Here is a 19,491-nt window from a genome sequence, read left to right on the forward strand (position 1 = left end):
AAAAGACTCATCCATGTGAAGGTTCTAGGAAGAACCTTTATTTATTTAGGTCCATAACAGACTTCCTAAATAATCATGAATAGATGATAACAGATTTGTGAAATCTGATTTTTAAAGGACTCTTGCTGCATAAAATACAGGCTAAGCCCGGGTTTTCTTAATCTGTTAGTATCCTGCTAAGTAACCTACAATACATTAAAAAATTCAGTTTTTTTCTGCATATTACAAGTTTTCAAAGTGCAAACAACCAACTTCATACACAAAGAACTCTTCCCCGAATAAAATGGTTCTATCTCAAACATTGATTATACAAAGAATCACACAGCCCAGTAAAGAACCAAATAGGGCCATTAAAGAACCATTATCTTTAAGAATGTTCTCTAACATACAATTAATTTTTCCCAGATTAGCTTACACGTCACTGATTAATACTCAGAGTTCATTGTGGGGGAAAATTAAAACCTTCTTTTCTGATAATCTGATTCAACACTCTGCTTACCTTTTCAGCAAGATCCTGTTAAAAACTTTCATAAATAGATTTCTATACAACTATTTTTTATGATATTTTAAATACTTTTCATTATGAAAACAGAATACATCATACATGATTTCTAAACTGACATACTCTAGAGCAGTCATTCCAGTTGCTCTACTGACTGTTCTAGTTTTCTTTAAAAGACTCTGTAACTGATTTTCATCTACAAATACATACCTCTTCGCTGTATTTTCCAACATAAGAGTAGATCTCACTCAGTGAGCTCATTGTATTGAATTCATTCATGTGCATTCTGGACTGTTCGGCCAAATAAGCATTCATATCCTGATCACTTATAGCAGGCATTTTATTAATATCTGAATAGTACCTGGAGAGAACATAAAAAATATTTGTTATTAAATATGTTTCACTTCACTAGTCATTTAACCCCGTTCTGTTACTCTCTTGTTTAAACTTAATAACATAACATTCACAAACATTCAAGATTATGGGGTCCAAGGATTATCGCTGGATACAAGTCAGGAATCGGGGGGGCAATCAATTGTATGGCCCTGCTCAAACTTGATTCCCAACTTAAAATTTACCCAACATGCTTTTAATGAATAAAGATCTAGGAAAAAGTGAGGCTGGGCTCTAGAAAAAATCTTTACAGCCTCCCAGTTTTTAGGTTCTATGCTTCCTCACTGAATTCTAAACCTTGCTGTTTGATTGATTATTGAGTCCTCTTCTTTGCTATACATAGGAATACATTTAAATTATTTTGCTACAAAATATGGTTTTAATGCATGGCATTAAGATTATTAGAGACCTGAATAGTAATAGTAAATTTCCATATTTTGAAAACTGTCTTCTAATATATAGTCTATCACAAAAACATTTCTTCCATTACATGCAAGTTGGAGATTTCACCACTTTTTAATTTTCTGACATTTCTTCATTATCCATAATGGAAACATTATTACGTAGTACTAGTGTTGACTATTGAAGTATTCCAGAATTACACCGGAACTTCCATAAAAATACATTTTTAAAATCTGAAACAGTATGATAAGTCCATGGCAGTGTTTTAATTTTAATTAAATGCAGTGTGTCTCAGGCTCCATGGGTTCACAAGCGGTTGTGTATGCAAGCTGATTGTTTAAGTAGCTCAGCTGTGGCACTCCTTAGGGTGCAATTAAGGTGTTGCACATAAGTACGAAAGAGAGCCTGTGTAGTGAGATTGGGAGGAGGGATGTGTAAGGGAAAAGACCAGGGAACCAAATTTGCCTGTCCTGTAAGAAAGTGTTTTGGGGTGACCAACCTTAAGGTTAGGTAAGGTGCCAGGTATATGGCAGTTGCTATGGCATACAGTAGCAGCTGCCATGAAGCCGACACATGTGTAAAAGAACTAGCCGGCTTACACAAAGGGAAGAGTAGGGGCCTGCTGAAGAAACAAGGTGCCATGTTATGAGTGTGGGGGTACTGTTACAGGTAGCGCAGAAGCACTAAAGTAACAAACTTTATATTCGTTTATTGGGGAGTTCAACGAGATGTAGATGCAACTAGCATGCAACGTAAATTGGAATCACTGAAGACTGCCCATTAAGGAGCCTACGGCTGTATATAAAGGGTGCAGTGAATGTTAGACAACTGTCTGTCTTTGGGCCGCATCTGCATTGTAGAGGTTTGTTGGTGGTAATACAGATAAAGAGAAGATGCATGGTGAGAACCCTCCGATTAATTACTTACAGTGGGGAGGATGTTGGCAAAGAAAGAGAGAGAAAAACCAGGGAGTTTGTGCTGGCAGAATCCACAAGAAACTGTAAATAGTATTCTTTTTGCATACACTTGTGGAACAAGGTTTTCTTGCTGTGGATTAATGAAGAAACCTTTTATTTGTTTTTGCATTTTTTAACCTGCAGATTTCAGAGTGCAGAACATGTATATTGTAAATAACATCGCAATTTTCCGCCTCGAGTATTTATTGCATTTTTTTTTTCATCTGAGTGGGTGTGGCCACTAGCTCTGTGTGTTTTTTTCATGACACCCAATTTTATGCTTTTGCACCTGAACAACATTTTTGTAATAAAGGACATTATTTTTGTATTTTCATGAGTCTATGTTGCCTTTTATCTCACATACCTCTGGTTTCAACTTAGTTATGAACTACTAGGAGCCCCATTATCAAAGGTCATTGCACAGGTTCAAAGGCATGGGGCTTGACACTGCCCACAGTATGCACATTTGTATTGACTTACACTATCATAAATGTAAACTACATAAAGTGGGCTCTACATGTGTCAAAAGCTCTCAAGTACCTGTTTACTTCAGTCACATTTAGGCTATATCCTTTGGTGAAAACTTACAAGACTACAATTTTTATCTGCTTATCAGCCAGCCTTGGGCTAAACATAAATCCTGATCCTTCAGCAGTCAGATCTGGGGTATTACCAGGTTGGACGCCATTGCTTAAGGAGCACTGTAGTGTAACAACACCAACTGCATCTTCCTTACATGTAACAATCCTAACCTACCTATGCCAGCACAGAGGCAAATTTACTAATATAGGAAAAATTTTAATATTCCTCACAAGTAACAATTTAGTTTAATGTATGGCTCTCTTTTATTAATTCTGTACTCAGTCACCACTTTATAAAGCAATGTCTGAACATCTTAAATCCCTGTATGCCTGCAAGCCTTTCTCTTTCTGGTTGATTGCCTCTTACTATAAACTCTACTATTTGTGCTCTCACTCCTTTGGTGGGTAAATGGGTATGAATATGGGTATTGGATGGAGCAGTAAATATATATAATATTTTACGTGTTACTTTGAAACCAGTAAAGTTTTAAAAACAAACATATGGCTTGATTATGCATGTATTTGCCTCACAGAGACAGATTTACTGCTTCCATGAAAAGAAGTACTATTATTCCTTTTTTTAGCTTGATGAAAACTTTGTTTTTGAACAAGCCATCATGTGTATTCCTTTTTTATTTGTGTGCGTAGTATACATGTAGCTCACATAATTTGTTCATTTATACACTAAGATCACTGGGTCAGATTCAATCTTGCAAACTTTAAGGGTGGACTTTCATGGCATACTTTCTTCTAATTTTCCTGTGGTTTCCTGTCAGATCAGCTAGCCACTGTTGGCTTGGTGATTCTGCTGAATGGCAATACAGATATTCCATCCTCTATTCAGCTTAGCAGTATTTAGAGCATCTCTTCATAGAACGTCTTTATCTCAAGGCAACTAAATGTGCACATTTAATTTCGATGAATAGCAAAATAAGCACTGCACTAGGCAAGTCAGTTGGCAGGTGTGGTGGTGTCCTTTGAGCTAACAGGATTTTGTCCTTGGAAAAGAACTGGTGGCCTGTTTCTGAAGGGCGGCTGTCAAGATTTTATTTTTTTCTGGAACCTTACTTCATTTGGAAAAAAAAGGAAAAGTCTAACTAGTGAAAGAGGTTTGGAGAAAAGCAATCAATCAATGTCAACTGCAGCTGTGCACCTCTGTCAACTTGTTAATTAGACTGGGCCATTTGCATTTTTAATTCCTTCAAATTGACATCTTCTGGACAAAAAAGTCGACTTGATAATATTCCATTATACAATTAGGAACAAAAGCTTGCCAAATGGAGGTAACTGACAGGTGTCCTATAAAAGACTGCCAGTGCTCCAAGCACCTGCTGATCTTCAGGGTACACATTGAGAAGCCAAGGTAATTTTTCATTTAGAGCAAAAGCAAATTAAGACCACATTTTTCTTGTTGTTCATACAAAGTGAATATAGGCAGGTTTTACTTTTCAAAAGGTGTACAGTTCTTTTGGTGTTAGAATACATTTTCAAACTGCTAAAAGTAAACAAGCATGCTACAACCAGATAGGAGTTAACTATATAACCATATGTGTTATAATTTCAAAAATCTTAGGACAAATCTTATTACAATTTCACTTAACTTTGTATTGCCAGTAAATGTAAAGTATTTTAAGAAAACAATGTGCACTCAGGGTTTAGTGTTAAATTTTGAAGAGTGAAAACCTTTAAATCATTAGATTTTGCTGACTTGAGAAATATACATATCAGCATATCTGAAGATCTCAACATATCATTACTATTACATATATTATGGTTATTGAAATTCATATATACAATGAGTTAAACATAACATAAATCCTAATCCTTTTAAACCCAAGTTTGGGGTAATACCAGACAGGACAACATTGCTAAATGGCTGCTCAATAGTGATAATGGCACTAGTCACTCCCTATGTCATCTTCTCAACTGGAACGCTTCTAGCCTACTTACGGTATTCCAATGGCGTGATGATATCCTATACTACTAAAACAGGAGAAAGTGGATTAAAATAATTAGTTCGTATTTTGAGCATTATCTGTTTATATATCTTATTCTGTGAGTTAGATACAAATATGTTATTTTTTGAGGGTATGAATATGAGACAAATTAAATATCTCAGTAGTTTAAAAAAATAGATAAATAAAAAATGATTATATTGTAACAATAAATCTAGTGAGAGAAACAAATGTACCAAGACAGACAGTGCAGCTCCTTCTTTGAAATTTGTGGGCAAAAGAAAAAATTTAAAGTACAGCTATAATTTATAATAGTAACTTTATGAAATGTTTATTTTTGTTTACATATTTTTTCCACATTGCATTAACTACTACTAATCTGGCTAAGAATTACATTAACATACTGTATATATATAGATGAATGTAGTTTCTTTTTCTAAATCAATTTGTCTTTTATACCAAAATGCAATTTTTGCCCAAACTTCACACTACTTACTTCTAATCAGAAGTCTGTATATATAGAACATTCTAAGATAATGCAACAAAGTGTACTGTATATGATTTTTTCACTGGTGATTTTCAAAGGTACATGCACACCACTTTCATCACCAAGTGTGCACTATTTTAGTCATTTTGCATTTTTCTACATATCACTAACGTATACATTCATTTGTAATGTTTTCTTATATTATCAAGCCTTCATCTAATTGCCTATTTCAATGCACAGTCTGCTTTAATCATTATTTTTTTTTACAATGTTACAGTTCTTACTGTTTAAACTTCTAGTACTATTAATGGTTAGATTTGAGCGGGTAGGCGACCAGTTATTTTTCTTCTGGTTTTTCAGCACGAGTTCAAAATTTCAAAAACAAATCAACTGTTGTTTTAAAGTATTGCATAGCACTCCAAAAGCATGAACTTATTCACTAAACACCAGTTAAAAGAGTAATGTTGACAATGTGAAACTACCTATACAATATAATGCAATTTTTATATGTTCAAAATTTGCAGTTTTCACAAGTGTTCTAGTTTGAGGAAACAAAAGTCATATTCTAGGCAGTGAAAGAGCGTTGTGCTGGGGTGATGAAACATACAACACAAATCCATTTAATACTGAAATAAAAATTTCATTTCATACTTTAGCTCTTTGATGCAGCAAGGCTTGTAAATCCAAAGCAGTCACACCAAATAAACTTTCACTGTGTGCACAAATCTGCTATAAAAATATAAACTCAGTAGTGCTTGTATCATAAGTAAATTGACTAAAATATTAAATGTCAAAAAAAACTTAAGATGGTTTGATGATAATATTTATAATAATTGCTATAAGAGGGTTTACAACCAAGTTAATAAGGCAGTACTGTACCTGACATTTAGATCTAGCCTCATATGCTCCTGTTTATTGTGGGTGTACTTTCTTTCTTATTCCATGTTCAATAAACACATCAGACAAAAATTAAAATGTAAAATTTTCCCAAAAGAGCAAGAGGGTCATCGTACCTGCTTGGTGTTCTTATTGCATAGAAGTACTTTGATTAACTAGTAAATGCTACTTAAAAGCATTGCTCATGCAGGAAATGATTTCTTATTTATATTTATGTAATGTTTGTGTAGAAAATGGCCATCAGAGGGCATACCAAATACCTACTGCTTTACCAGTAGTAGAGCATTAGAAATTAATTTGTCCATTGTATTATTATTCTTAGTTTTGAGAGCAGCTTCCTTACTTTCAGCTTTTCTTACTGTTATCAAAAACAGCTAGCCTTGCAAAACAAACTGTACTATGCATTGGCTTGTGATAAGGTATTGCCTGCATGTCTTATAGTGGAATCAGAAGGTCGGATTGGAAGGCTGTTATGACATTTTGTGTGGTTGACTTGACATAGGTCCAAGGTGGTACATTTCTCTGAATCATACTTGTCTATCTTGAAGAAGTTGGTTGGGAGGCAACATGTTGCATTTTGGTATGATATGCAAGTAAGAATTTCATTGTACTCTGTATACATGACAATTAAATTGAATACCTTTATTGTCATTGTACACAGAGATTCAATGTGCAACTCCTCTACAAAAAGCAATAATCTTTCCATAAAATGACAAATAGCACAACAATACAAATATACAATATAAAAACATATGTACAATGTACATTTACATTTAGTGCAAAATGCTCTACCAGGAGCACTTAATGGACTGATTGAGTGCATTTATAGCTCTTGGAATGAAACTGTCTCTGACCATCGTGGTCCATGCATTAAAGGCTCTGAAGCATTTGGTGAATGGGAGAATTTCAAATAGACTGTGGCATGGGTTAGTGGAATCCATGCAGATGCTGGTGGCTTTCCTGAGTCAACATGTGCTATAGATGTCTTCCAGGGCTGGAAGCTGCACCCTGACAATCCTCTGCACTCTTGATACAACCCGCTGTAGAGCTTTCTGATCAGTAGCTATGCAGTTGAGATACCACACCCAAATACAATGGGTTAAAATACTCTCTGGTACAGCGGTAGCAGGTCAACAGCACCTGTTGAGAGAGGCCAGCTTTTTTCAATATTCTTAAGAAAAACAGCTGTAGCTGTGTCTTCTTCAACAGTTCCCATTCCCCTGATATCCATGCTGTAAAAATGATCTTCCACATTTACTGTAGATATCTTAGTCCTTTTGTATACCTTTTTCAGCTTTGTCCTGGCAACACTGTAGGTTATGGGATCACCAGATATATATATATATATATATATATATATATATATATATATATATATATATATATATATATATATATATATATAACAGTATTCAGTGTATATTAAAGACTATATAAAAGACTGTTTGAGTGTTCAATAGCATAAGATGAATAAAGTTCTTAGTCTTAGTTGGCACACTCCTCTGAACTCAAGCTGGACAAATAGAAAAAAAGAGGATTTGATCCTCTGATCGGCAGTGCAGCACTGAGTGACTCAGTGAAGTGCCTCAGCCAGAAAATATGCAGTGTTTGATTAACCAGAAAATCTCATTATGCAGAATAGCTTGATCCCTAATTATGCCAGATAATCAAAGCAGTACAGATTTTTTCTTCTTTTTTGTCACTTCAGATAAATTATAAAGGATAAAAAATAAAAGTAATAAGCTTGACATCACCTTTTCAAAGCTATCTGTTGAGCAGGCTCAGGTTTTCAAAATTGCAGCTAAGATTTTATTCTTAACCATAATAAAACAAAAAGCAGTCTTAACGTTATCCTATATATGTTATCTGCCCTCTGGGATTTGTTTCACAACTCAAAGTTTCTGTCTCATTTTACATTAATAACAAGTGTAGTATAATGAAATTACATGTATGCCGTATTTCTTAACATTTAAATATATTATTTATAGCATTTCAGTACTACTCTAGATATGTGTTACATATTTTAACATACACCAGAAATAAGTCATAGAACATATTGTTCACTTTTACACATTTTAAAGTATGTTGGATATATTAATTAAGCTTCCAAATAACTTGCAACATTGTGACTTATTAGTAATACATTTTTATAGATGCTTTTACAAATACTACTTGAAAACTCTCACATTACATTTGAAATCTAACATGGAAACACTAAAAATTATCTACCTTTTATTTTCGATAACCACATAGTTTAAAATAAATATTGAACATATAAAGTATTTTTAAAAAATAATTTAACTGTTAAACCAAATTCTGTAATGGACTTGGCACCCTGTCTTGGTTGCCTCCTGCCTCATGCCCAGTGGTGATAGAACTGGCTCTGGCACCATTTTATACTGAATTGGATTAAGCAGGTTTGAAACTGTTGTGCTATCTGTAAAGCAGTAGTACTAGTAGTAAAGTTTACAACTGGGAAAATCTTATTTTTTTCATTGTAAGCTTCTTTTTCATTCTATGCCATTTTTGGTATAAACGGCAACTACTGTTTTATGATTTTTTTCATATAGCCATACAAAATGAGTTAGTACATTTTAACCTAAATTGCAAATATTCAATTGACAAAATACATTGTATAAATGATAATCATGTGGAGAAAAACAAATCAAACCATCTCACATTGATTTCAAGTCGTAACTCTGCAGATAATTCACAGAAATGACTGTGTCAGGCAGTGTGGTGTAGTGCCTAAGGCTTTGAACTATAAGATTACCTGTTTGTTTCCTGCAATCATTTCACTCTGTGACCTAAGTAAGTCAGTTAAGCCACCTGAAATACAATTGTAAAAATGCAGGTCTGTAAACTGTTGTAATGTATCCTCATCTTCTAAGTAACATTGGATGACAGTGTCTGGCAAATATAAAATAATTAAATCAAGAGGTTGCTAGCTCATTTAAAATGTTTTGTTATTACAGAAACAACATCAGTTTTTACCCAGACATGAGAAACTGTTGAAGTTTAGGGAAGGTTATGAAAATTGCTTTTTTTTTTTTTTAAACCAAATGACTGAAAACTGTTAACGGCATGGCAAGTAATCCTGCTTTCCTGTCATCTGGGCTGGTGTGAAATCCTCTTAGTGGGGAACAAGCCTCATGATTTCACAGCCAAATACTCTGTATAAACACACTGAACTGCTGCTGGCTAATACTGAAAGCTAGTCTTCTTGTTGCACAATAAAACGAAGCTGATGGCAACAACACTCTAATAGTCAGCCTAATTTTTTTCTAGCAGTATGTGAATCCCTATAGGCTTGGTAACTGCCTGTTTAAATACATTGTTAAAGAACATAAGGATGGAAAAGTGTGTCATATTTATATATAGTGAGACGCAAAGTGCACTAAAAATGAAAAGGGCATTGATTCTGGGGTGATGGACTAGTAAGTCAGTTCTTGGCTAATGTGAGTTCTAGATTTAGAGCTAATGTGTATAGTGTGTACTGTATAATAATTTTATAAATATTAGCACATACAGTAATAAACTTGTTATTCTGAAGTCATACCTTTTAAGTTAAAATGACACAGGCAATTGAAGCAGACATTCAGATTTTCTGTTTTTTTCTTTCCACCTAAAGTACCATACCTTCTTTTTTTAGCCTCCATAAATCACTGTCGGCTGATTTTTTCAGGACATAGCTTTTATATAAGCTCTATCATGGAAACAGGAAAAGTAATTCCACAAAATGTGTAGTCTAGCAGTGGACAGCAAAAACTCCCACTGTACTCAAGTTTACATTTAATACCTAGCTTCACAGCTGACAGCAAGATGAGATGCATTTACAGTAGTTAATAATGCAAAAAACCTTTGCAGTTGACAAAAACAAAGTAAAAGACCCATCTATATACAGCTTCGCTTTTTACCTCTCTGTTCTTCTCCTGGATGTCTACAGCTGTACTGTCCCAATCCACAGTTGTAACGGCTGACTCACTTTCCCAAACCGACAGCTACACCACCAAGACTCGTGGCCTGCAGGCTGTGGACGTTAGACCCAACAAGCCATACTTCTTCCAAATAAACTTCCCACAATCGACAATCAAAAATAAGCCAACAAACAAACGGTATATAAAATAATAAAGTGAGTATATATTGATAAAGAAAGAAATGAACAAACTCCAAACAATATATACAGTATATTATACCCCAACCAACCCTGATATAACATTCAACCCCAAAAGTGTCCGGCGGAAGGTAATAAAAAAAGAAAGTGCAGCATAAAGTTAAAATACAATACAAACCCTGCCTTGACCCCACATTGAGCACCAACTCAATAAGACACACAGAAAGTATGAAATGCACATAAAAGTCCTGAAGATTTAAGAAAAAATGGATAATGTCTGTGAACCTGGTTCAGCTGGAAAAATAGTCCTACGGAAAGTACACAGATGAAAATGATGGCTTGCTCCTCTCCCCAAACAACAAGAAACAGTCTCACTGTGTTTATTCTTGGTACGTGGTGTGACCCAGAAACCCCGGGGTTTTACGGTGCAAAGCAGTTGTTGTCGGGTCTTGAAAGTGGCAAGTAGAAAAAGGTGTGAATGATATGAATCTGTGCTTTCTCCTGTTTCTGTAGCAGAATGGCGGTCTAGTAGAACAAGGTTTGTTTTTTTTTTCTTTCTGTCCTCTTGTTTAAATAGCAAATGATCAGATGCAGGTGATGGAATTGACAGAACCAATTATCGTGAGGGGCCACGGTTCCACAGTGTTATCCTTCCCCCCCATTGTTTCCAGGGGAGCACATTTAGATACACACAGACCATGTAAACAGGACAACGCTACGAAAGACGGGACTCAGCACAAAATACATTTACGATGACATTAATCATATAGCACCGGCACACAGTGAATTGTTTAAATAGGCTGTTAGCTTTCCTCCAGCCTAAATGTAGTTTTAAGTTACTTGAACTCCATCTTAAATGCTATCCTCTACTGCATGTCACCTAGGCCTCATCTCAAATAATAATGAAATACATACATGCATTCTCAAAGTTGCTTTTTAAAGAACAGAGTTGTGGAGAAATTGAAGGCTATCCTGGCATTACTGGACACAACATGAGAAACTACCTTGGAGAAAGTGCTAGTCCATCACAGGGCACACACAACTCATGCCAATTCCTAACTTAATAAAAATTTCATAAAAAAAGAGTATGTATTGAGAAAAGAAACAATGTGGCCATGGGGAGAACATGCAAACGCCATGCAGACAATGACTGAGTGCAGTATTTGAACCAACGTTCTAGATCCATGAAGTGGAAGGGTTATTCAGTATACCATCACTCTCCTGCCAAACAATAAAATAAAGAATATATCACTGGTGCTTTTTGAATCCAAAGTTTGATATAGCAAGACTAAAGAACTGTCTTATCTAAAGCTCTTGGCTGTCATAATTACTCCAATTATAAATTTCTTTTGCAAAAAATGCTCTGTGTTGCACTTGATGGATAAAAGTAACTTATTGCAAAATTCATGGAAAACACTTTTTCACAACTACAAGTTCTTTTTTTTTAATTTTTTGGCAAATTGAATTTCTACACAGATGATGTAGAATAGGGCTGCAATTTTAGTGCAACAGGCAGCAGTAGCTGGCCAAGAAGTAACAATTTAAAGTTAAAATAATTCGAGTCTTTAAAAAACAAATAATTTAAGTCTATAAAAATGTATTTTTCTTTTCTTGTTTGGTTATAGAAAAGTTGTAATAAAAATACCATAAATCATTATTTTAAGCTACAACTTGCTGTTTTAGACAATGTGATAGGTGCCAGCACAGAGCAGACAGTTAAGAAGAGGACAACAGCAAAAACATCTGTCCTACAAAAAGCAATATTTGGATTGCTGTGAATGTACATATTGGCTAAGAAAGCTAACATAATCATTAACAATGTTGAAAGTGTTGTTAAAATTGTAATTGTAACACTATTAAATAACTAATGTAAAGTCTGACACATGGCAGTAGGGTTTTATTGCAGTTGATGAGATAGGAGACCATCTACTGTTTGCATGTTATGATATATGTAAAAACAAAGTATTAGAATAAATCAGGCATAAATTCGGTACCCCTGGTCTATTGCATCACTTATTGCTAAAGGACAAATTAGTATGACAGTTATAAACACAAAAATAATAAATGACATGACTGCCTAACAATAAAAAAATATGTCAATTTTATTTTTTTTTTAGAAATTAACGTGTCTGGCAAAAGTCTTATTGAATTGAAACAGTGCTTGTTTGACAAAGTAGTCAGAATTAGTAAAATATTGCCAAATTCCTCAATCTTCGAATGTAAATGAGAGGGTGAAGAACCAAAGAGCAACAGTTATAGATGAAATCACACTTATTAGAAAGAAGTATGGAGGGTTTAGATGGAGAACAAAACCTCCCTTTTATTTTAAGTTATTCACCACACCAATGATAACTGTGAGCCATTTGGTCTTTACTGCTTCAAAAACTCAGATTTTTGGTAATGAAGTCCCTCTCTTAGGCAACAAAACAATTTTCATCACTGACCATAGAACAAATCTAGTTGCTGCCCTGCAGAGGTTTACAAGACTTAACTGTAGTACCCTTATGTTAAACATTATTCTTTCAAGTACCTTCTCGTCAGTAGTAATGAAAAGGAAACAGGATGTCGGACATCTACTGACTGACATGAAAAGAAATGGGTCAGTTATTTCCAACATTCCAGTTGATAAGGAAAGGTGAAAAAAATCACTTTAGTAATCTACTGAGACCTATTTGTCTCATGAGTATGGAAGAAGGACAAAATTAATGAACCACCAATGAGTGTCATGATACTTCTACAGAGTGGGGTAAGAGTGGTCTTAAAATATCAGTCCCATACTGGAATCCACTATAAAGCAAACTGAAACTTAAACAGAGCAGAACAAAAAGAAATTTTGGAAGAAAACTTTGATTTTTGTTTTCCTGAACATGTGTAGACTCCTTTTCAGAGTATCAAACACTGTTTCATTTAATTATAGGGTCATGCAGTAGCACTAAGCACTCCGCCATCATACCACACAGGGTGTTATGAAAAAGTGGCTAGAGGGAACATAATCTTCTGGCATGTAACAAATGTATTCATCAGGATGCTTTCAAGTAAATAATAAACAAAAATCGATTGATTAGCCTATCCAGTTCATCACAATATTCAAGTACCCCTTATTAGTGTCTTATTTGGCTATAACGGAATGCAATACAAACTGCCTGAATAACATGTTAATCACAATATGATTAACTCTGCTCCAGGATACTGTATTTTTCCATCCATCCATCCATCCATCCATCCATCCATCCATCCATTCTCCAACCCGCTGAATCCGAACACAGAGCCACGGGGGTCCGCCGGAGCCAATCCCAGCCAACACAGGGCACAAGGCAGGAACCAATCCCGGGCAGGGTGCCAACCCACCGCAGGACACACACAAACACACCAAGCACACACTAGGGCCAATTTAGAATCGCCAATCCACCTAACCTGCATGTCTTTGGACTGTGGGAGGAAACCGGAGCGCCCGGAGGAAACCCACGCAGACACGGGGAGAACATGCAAACTCCACGCAGGGAGGACCCGGGAAGCGAACCCGGGTCTCCTAACTATGAGGCAGCAGCGCTACCACTGCGCCACCGTGCCACCCGTATATTTTTTCACTCAGAAAACTCCAAGACAAGAACATTTTAGTGAGCCTGGAAATGTGCTTGCTATAATGTGAAAAAAAGAATAAACAAAAAATGAATTAATAGAAATGCAGGCAAAAGCATGAAATAAACCTAAAGATTCTGCCTGTTTCTCTTATGCTCCATATGACATATTCATTGGGAGCATTATGAGAATCATAGTTGTTTACTGTTCTTAATTACAAAATCAGGCATCTTATAATGGTTTGTAGTTATCAGGAGAATCAAGCTATGATATAATTAATATATGAATGATAATGCACCACTTAAATTATGCAAGACTTTTACCAGCAAGAGAGGTAAATAGTCTAAAAATCAGGTTGACATTTGGAGTGTCATTGTAAATGTCCACAAACAAAAGAATACTTAAAATTTAACAAAGAAATCAAACTTGCTCATTAACAGAGAAAAGCATCATGTAACTTTGCCATATATCCTTCCATCAAACCTTTTAGCAGGCTTGTTTCTTCTAATAGTGGCTTCTTCACAGAACAAATTCTTGTATGTACCCTCACTCCCGTTTTCACTCCTCCTTAGGACGTGGAAAGAAATAAAATACCCATGCAAAAATGGTGCAAATGTGAAAGGTCCATACAGACAGAGACCATTTCGGAATTCAAAACTAGATCTCTAGAGCTGTGAGACCAAAGTCCGAACTACTGTATGTATGCCATATCTTAATACGCCTGCCTCCTCACTCACTCACTCACGTCCGTCCGAAGCCGAATGCGCAGTCGCCTTCTGCGCACGTCCGAAGCAGAATGCGCAGTTGCCTTCTGCGCAGCTGCCCGAAACACCTTACGAGACCGAAATCCAACCCCAACATCGTGGCAGGCGGCGCATTTAACCTACGCATTTCGGGATTATTATTCTGAAATCCCAAATCCTTCTGCCCAGGCGTAGGATATTAGTCCCGATCACAGCCAACCCTCACACTCAAAATAATACGTAACAACATATTATTATTAAGTACTTTCAGCGGCAGGAACGACTCCACAGCCATCACGATCATTACACTACCGTCGTCCGCAGATGTTGATATGTGCGAAGCGAGGTACACATTCTAAGCCACATACAAATCTCCACAGGTGGCGTGGTACGCATTGTCGTGCGCTGCTGCTGAGATCTGAGTAAAATAAAACGCTGCTGGCCTAGTTGCACCAAGCACTGAATGTTCACCACACCATCTGAAGTGATTTTAATGCCCCTTGCATCCTCGCCCTTTCAAAACTGCTTATTCTCGCAACTTGGTGCCAACGGCTGCAAACATTCAAAGAGAAAGGCGACTTCGATTAAAGCTCTAGAGGCCTGAAAGGCGATTTCTACTACAGCTTGAGGCCTAATTACGCATTCTGATTCAATTACGCATTCATTCAATACACCTATATCAGGTTTGTGGTGCTTATACTTATTACTATTCCATATTTTACTGGAACATTCATCATTCAATATTATACTATAGGCCTGGAAAATATAGTCTACAGAGAGATTTTACAACTTTAGTTGCATACTGACAGGCCTCCAGTATACAAACAAACAACGTTGTCATAGATAGCATGTATTTTTTAAGTGTACAGTATTTTTCGCCGTAATAAAGTCATACATATCCCAAACCTCTTAGTTACTTATCATTACTTACATCACTTTATTATTTATTTCTTACTTATCATTTGTTCTTCATACACTGCTGACACAAACTCATGCCCGTTTCATCTTACGTTGTCGAAACTGGCTTTTTGTCTAGTTGTATTATATAATAAGTGGTTTTGGAAATTGAATGAATGAATCAATCAACGGAATAATGACTATTAATTTTACTACTTCACATAAACAGTGTCTAATAAGCAGTGTTTATTGATATACTGCTAAGGAACTAAATCATACAGTTCAATGAAAACCTGAAAAATTAGAGTCAACCATTACATCACATATACATTATGTACTAAACTAGTCAGAAGTGATGAGTGAACTCCATGGTGTTCACTTCGCCTCGTGGTCACAGTAATGACAGAAGTGTTCATGAATACTGTATGTGAAAAATGCATTGAAGTCAATCGGGAAGGTTAACTGATCTAGATTTGACCGGATTATAATGGTGCAATCATTTTTAAAGTGACTAAGGTGACTAAGTGACTAGGGAAATATCTGCCAACTATACTGGACCAATTGTTGTGGCCAAAAAGGTGACCTGAGCTGTGAGGCAGCAGTGCCAAGCACAGCACCACCATGCCTCTGTGAGATCAAAGAAACAAGAATGCAATCAGAGATGCGCAATCATATATTTCGTATTTCGTCAAACAAGGGCGGAAATGCCAAGATTGTAGTCAAAGGTCAGAAAAAATACATAGGCATAGGCAGAAAATTCAAAGTGGCTTTGCAACTTTTCTTCTATCAAAAAGATAAAAACACCTTGTAAATAGTAAGAAATCTTGTGTTATTAGTATCATTTCATAGAGTCTCCTGTGTTCAGGAAGGAAGGAGCGTCAGGCTCCTTCAAGGTTTGTTTTTATCTCCACTTGGCTAATTACGCATGCATAGGGCCTGTGCTTCCTTTTCTTGTACTGATGTGGAACTTGAAGATCAACCTGCACATTTGGTGACAAGCAGAGATAACTCGTTATTTATGTTGTATAGTCAGTCAGTCTGTTATTCTCCAACCCGCTATATACTAACACAGGGTCACGGGGGTCTGCTGGAGCCAATCCCAGCCAGCACAAGGCACACCCACACACCAAGCACACACTAGGGACAATTTAGGATTGCAAATACACCTAACCTGCATGTCTTTGGACTGTGGGAGGAAACCCACGCAGACACGGGGAGAACATGCAAACTCCATGTAGGGAGGACCTGGGAAGCGAACCCAGGTGTCCTTACTGCGAGGCAGCAGCACTACCACTGCACCACCGTGCCGCCCTTGTGTTGTATATGTTTTACAAAAATAAAATTTTGAAAACCTGCATTATTTACTTATTATTTATCTGTTCAACCACTAAGTCCCATAGAATCTGTAATACAAATGATCCACACTATATATCAGGGGGGCGGTCTCATCCAATGTTGGCTATTACAGCTCTGGGGGATGTCGTGCTGGCCTCACAAAGCATTATGGGAATTTGCAGAAAAAAGTTCTCCTAAACCGGTTGAATTATCAGTAAAAAATTTGACAAACAAGGGTGAACGCAATAAATTTGCTGTGAATAACGCTACGGTGAAATTTGCTGATTAGCACTACCAGTCAATATATAAGTGCAGTATCCATACATCCATCCATTATCCAACCCTCTATATCCTAACTACAGGGTCACAGGGGTCTGCTGGAGCCAATCCCAGCCAACACAGGGCGCAAGGCAGGAAACAAAACCCAGGCCGGGCGCCAGTCCACTGCAGGATAAGTGCAGTATATGATTATTAAATTACCTGTCTCTATACCAAGTCAGTAAATGTGTGTTGCTACAGGAGTCTCAAACTGGCAAAGCAAAATTCTGTCAATTTCCTACGTTTTTGCCAGGATATTGTCTATAATTTTATAGTAAAAGTCATCTATTCCAAAAAGGTCAACTAACCTATAGGATTCATTCTGATTTGTTTGGATTTGCTTAGCATGAGGTAAGCTTAGAAAGTATCTTTTTTAAACAGTCAAAGCAGTTTTATTTTTCATTTTGTAACGTCTAGCTGTAGCTACAGATCAGCAGAATTAAACAATCACAGCCTTTTTAATCAATAAAAGTTATTTAAAAAAAAAACAAACAATATAAATGCTAAACCAATCAAGGTTAAACATAAATTAAAGTTGACAGAATATGTGGCAGTGACTGGTGTTCACTTTCAAACATATTTCAGTGACACATAAACACCACCTCTTATTTTTTGAGGAGCTGTAGATGACAGATTTCTAAAAGGATGACCACTAAGTGCTCATGGCCACCAAAAGGGCCTACCGGACATTTTCATTACTGGATTCAATATAAAAAGATACATTTTGCTTAAATATGCAGAGGTGTAGTCTGAACCATTTGAAATGATTGAAACAAATAGGATTAAACTTAACTTAACTAAATTTAGACCATGTCACAATGAGAAATTAATGATTTTTCTTTTTTTACCAGAGAACATTTGTAAAAAAGCTCAAGTGAGTCTTGTTAAAAGTTATAACTGCACAGGTATAAAAATACATCACCACTTTCATTTAAAATCTCAAACAGTCACTTCAAGAAATGGAGCTTTTCCTTAAATTCAGCAGGTTAACATTCTTGTTTCCTTGATGGCCCATAGCAGCAGCAAAGCAACATCTAGGACCCAAGTTGTGTTTCAGAGAATTGAACAGATGAAGATCCAGTAAAGTCCTAGCTCTGCCTCACAACATTTGTAAAACAGCAGAGGTGGAACTCTAAGCATTGAGAAAAATAAAGACAGTGAAGCATGGCAAGCTCAATTCACTAAAAAAAAAAAAATAACACACCCAAAATTATCTTTGTTGTGTTGCTTTACAAAAGATGTGCAGCAGAGACACTTATGATAAAGCGTGGAGACATATTTTAGCATATGTTGTGTCAGTTGCATTTCGCTACATGTCATATCGGCTAAGAGGTCCTGTGAAGTCAGGTGACAGGTAGACAGAGGTTTAACTTGTGTGGCACTGTAGACATCAGACAAGAGTACCTGAGAATGTATGACAGTTTAATTTACTGAGACTAACACCACAAATCATGAGGGCCTCTATGACTAGAAACTGTTATTCTGTTAATTCCAACATGTCATCCTAGAAGCATGTAAGACAGTATCAGTGACAGCCACACAGCCAGCTTCTTTTAATTTAATTTTTTCCTTCTTTTTCAATTCAGAACTTTTCAAGGTGAGGGATAATAACCAACTGAAAAGAGAACATTGTACAGCTATTTTTCTTTCTTCTGATCCTTTGGGTAGTGAAAGGTGGAGAGACAACATAAAGCAATCTTTAGATTTTCTGATTATTATTTTTTTTAATGAAAACCTTTTCTATTCATCTCTTTTATAATAATCCACCTGAAACTGAACTAGTGTACTACCTCACTATTCAGCCTACTGCCATACATCACTGGCATAGCCCCTTCTTCATCGTATCATCTTTTTAACTTTGTTCACTATCTACTGGGATAGTCAGTTTTACATATTTTCTTTCTATCTGCAATATATATTTATATATTGTATTTTGTTCTGAATGAAATTTAAAGCACAATCATTAAATGGTAGAAGATAAATGGAAAGTGTCGGCACTAAAAAAAAAGTGACAACTGTCTGTGTTTGAAAAAATGGATGTACTGTATTTTGTAAGTTTTTAAGCTTTTCTTCCGTGTCCCATAGCCTCCAATGTAGCCTCAGTGCAGGCAAGATTTTTTTTTTAATTTATAGAAATGAATAACTTTAGAAAACAATTTTGCTTGGCAAATGCATATATACCATGTTGGTGAAGAAATAACTTTGACTTCAAAAATACCAAACGTACCCTTAAAGACATTATCTACCTTTTGAGCAAAACTACTTGTAATTAATTACCTGTGTTAGCTATAACACTATTACATACAGTAATCAGAGTGCTCAATTATTGACT

General features: G+C 36.0%; 1 protein-coding gene across 2 annotated transcripts in view; it reads right to left on the minus strand.

The window, feature by feature from the left end:
* The window catches only part of plxna4 (plexin A4), a 1,034,568-nt gene that overhangs the window by 223,880 nt on the left and 791,197 nt on the right, over positions 1–19,491 (minus strand). Inside the window, exon 31 of one of the 2 annotated variants that reach the window (XM_028814360.2) lies at positions 713–863. The exons of the other annotated variant lie outside the window; for it this stretch is intronic. Coding sequence (XP_028670193.2) covers positions 713–863 — 151 coding nt within the window. The remainder of the gene's footprint in view (positions 1–712; positions 864–19,491) is intronic. 2 annotated transcript variants of the gene reach the window in all.

This window comes from Erpetoichthys calabaricus, chromosome 1 (genome assembly GCF_900747795.2).
Source record: "Erpetoichthys calabaricus chromosome 1, fErpCal1.3, whole genome shotgun sequence".
In the NCBI taxonomy this organism is placed as follows: Eukaryota; Metazoa; Chordata; class Cladistia; order Polypteriformes; family Polypteridae; genus Erpetoichthys; species Erpetoichthys calabaricus.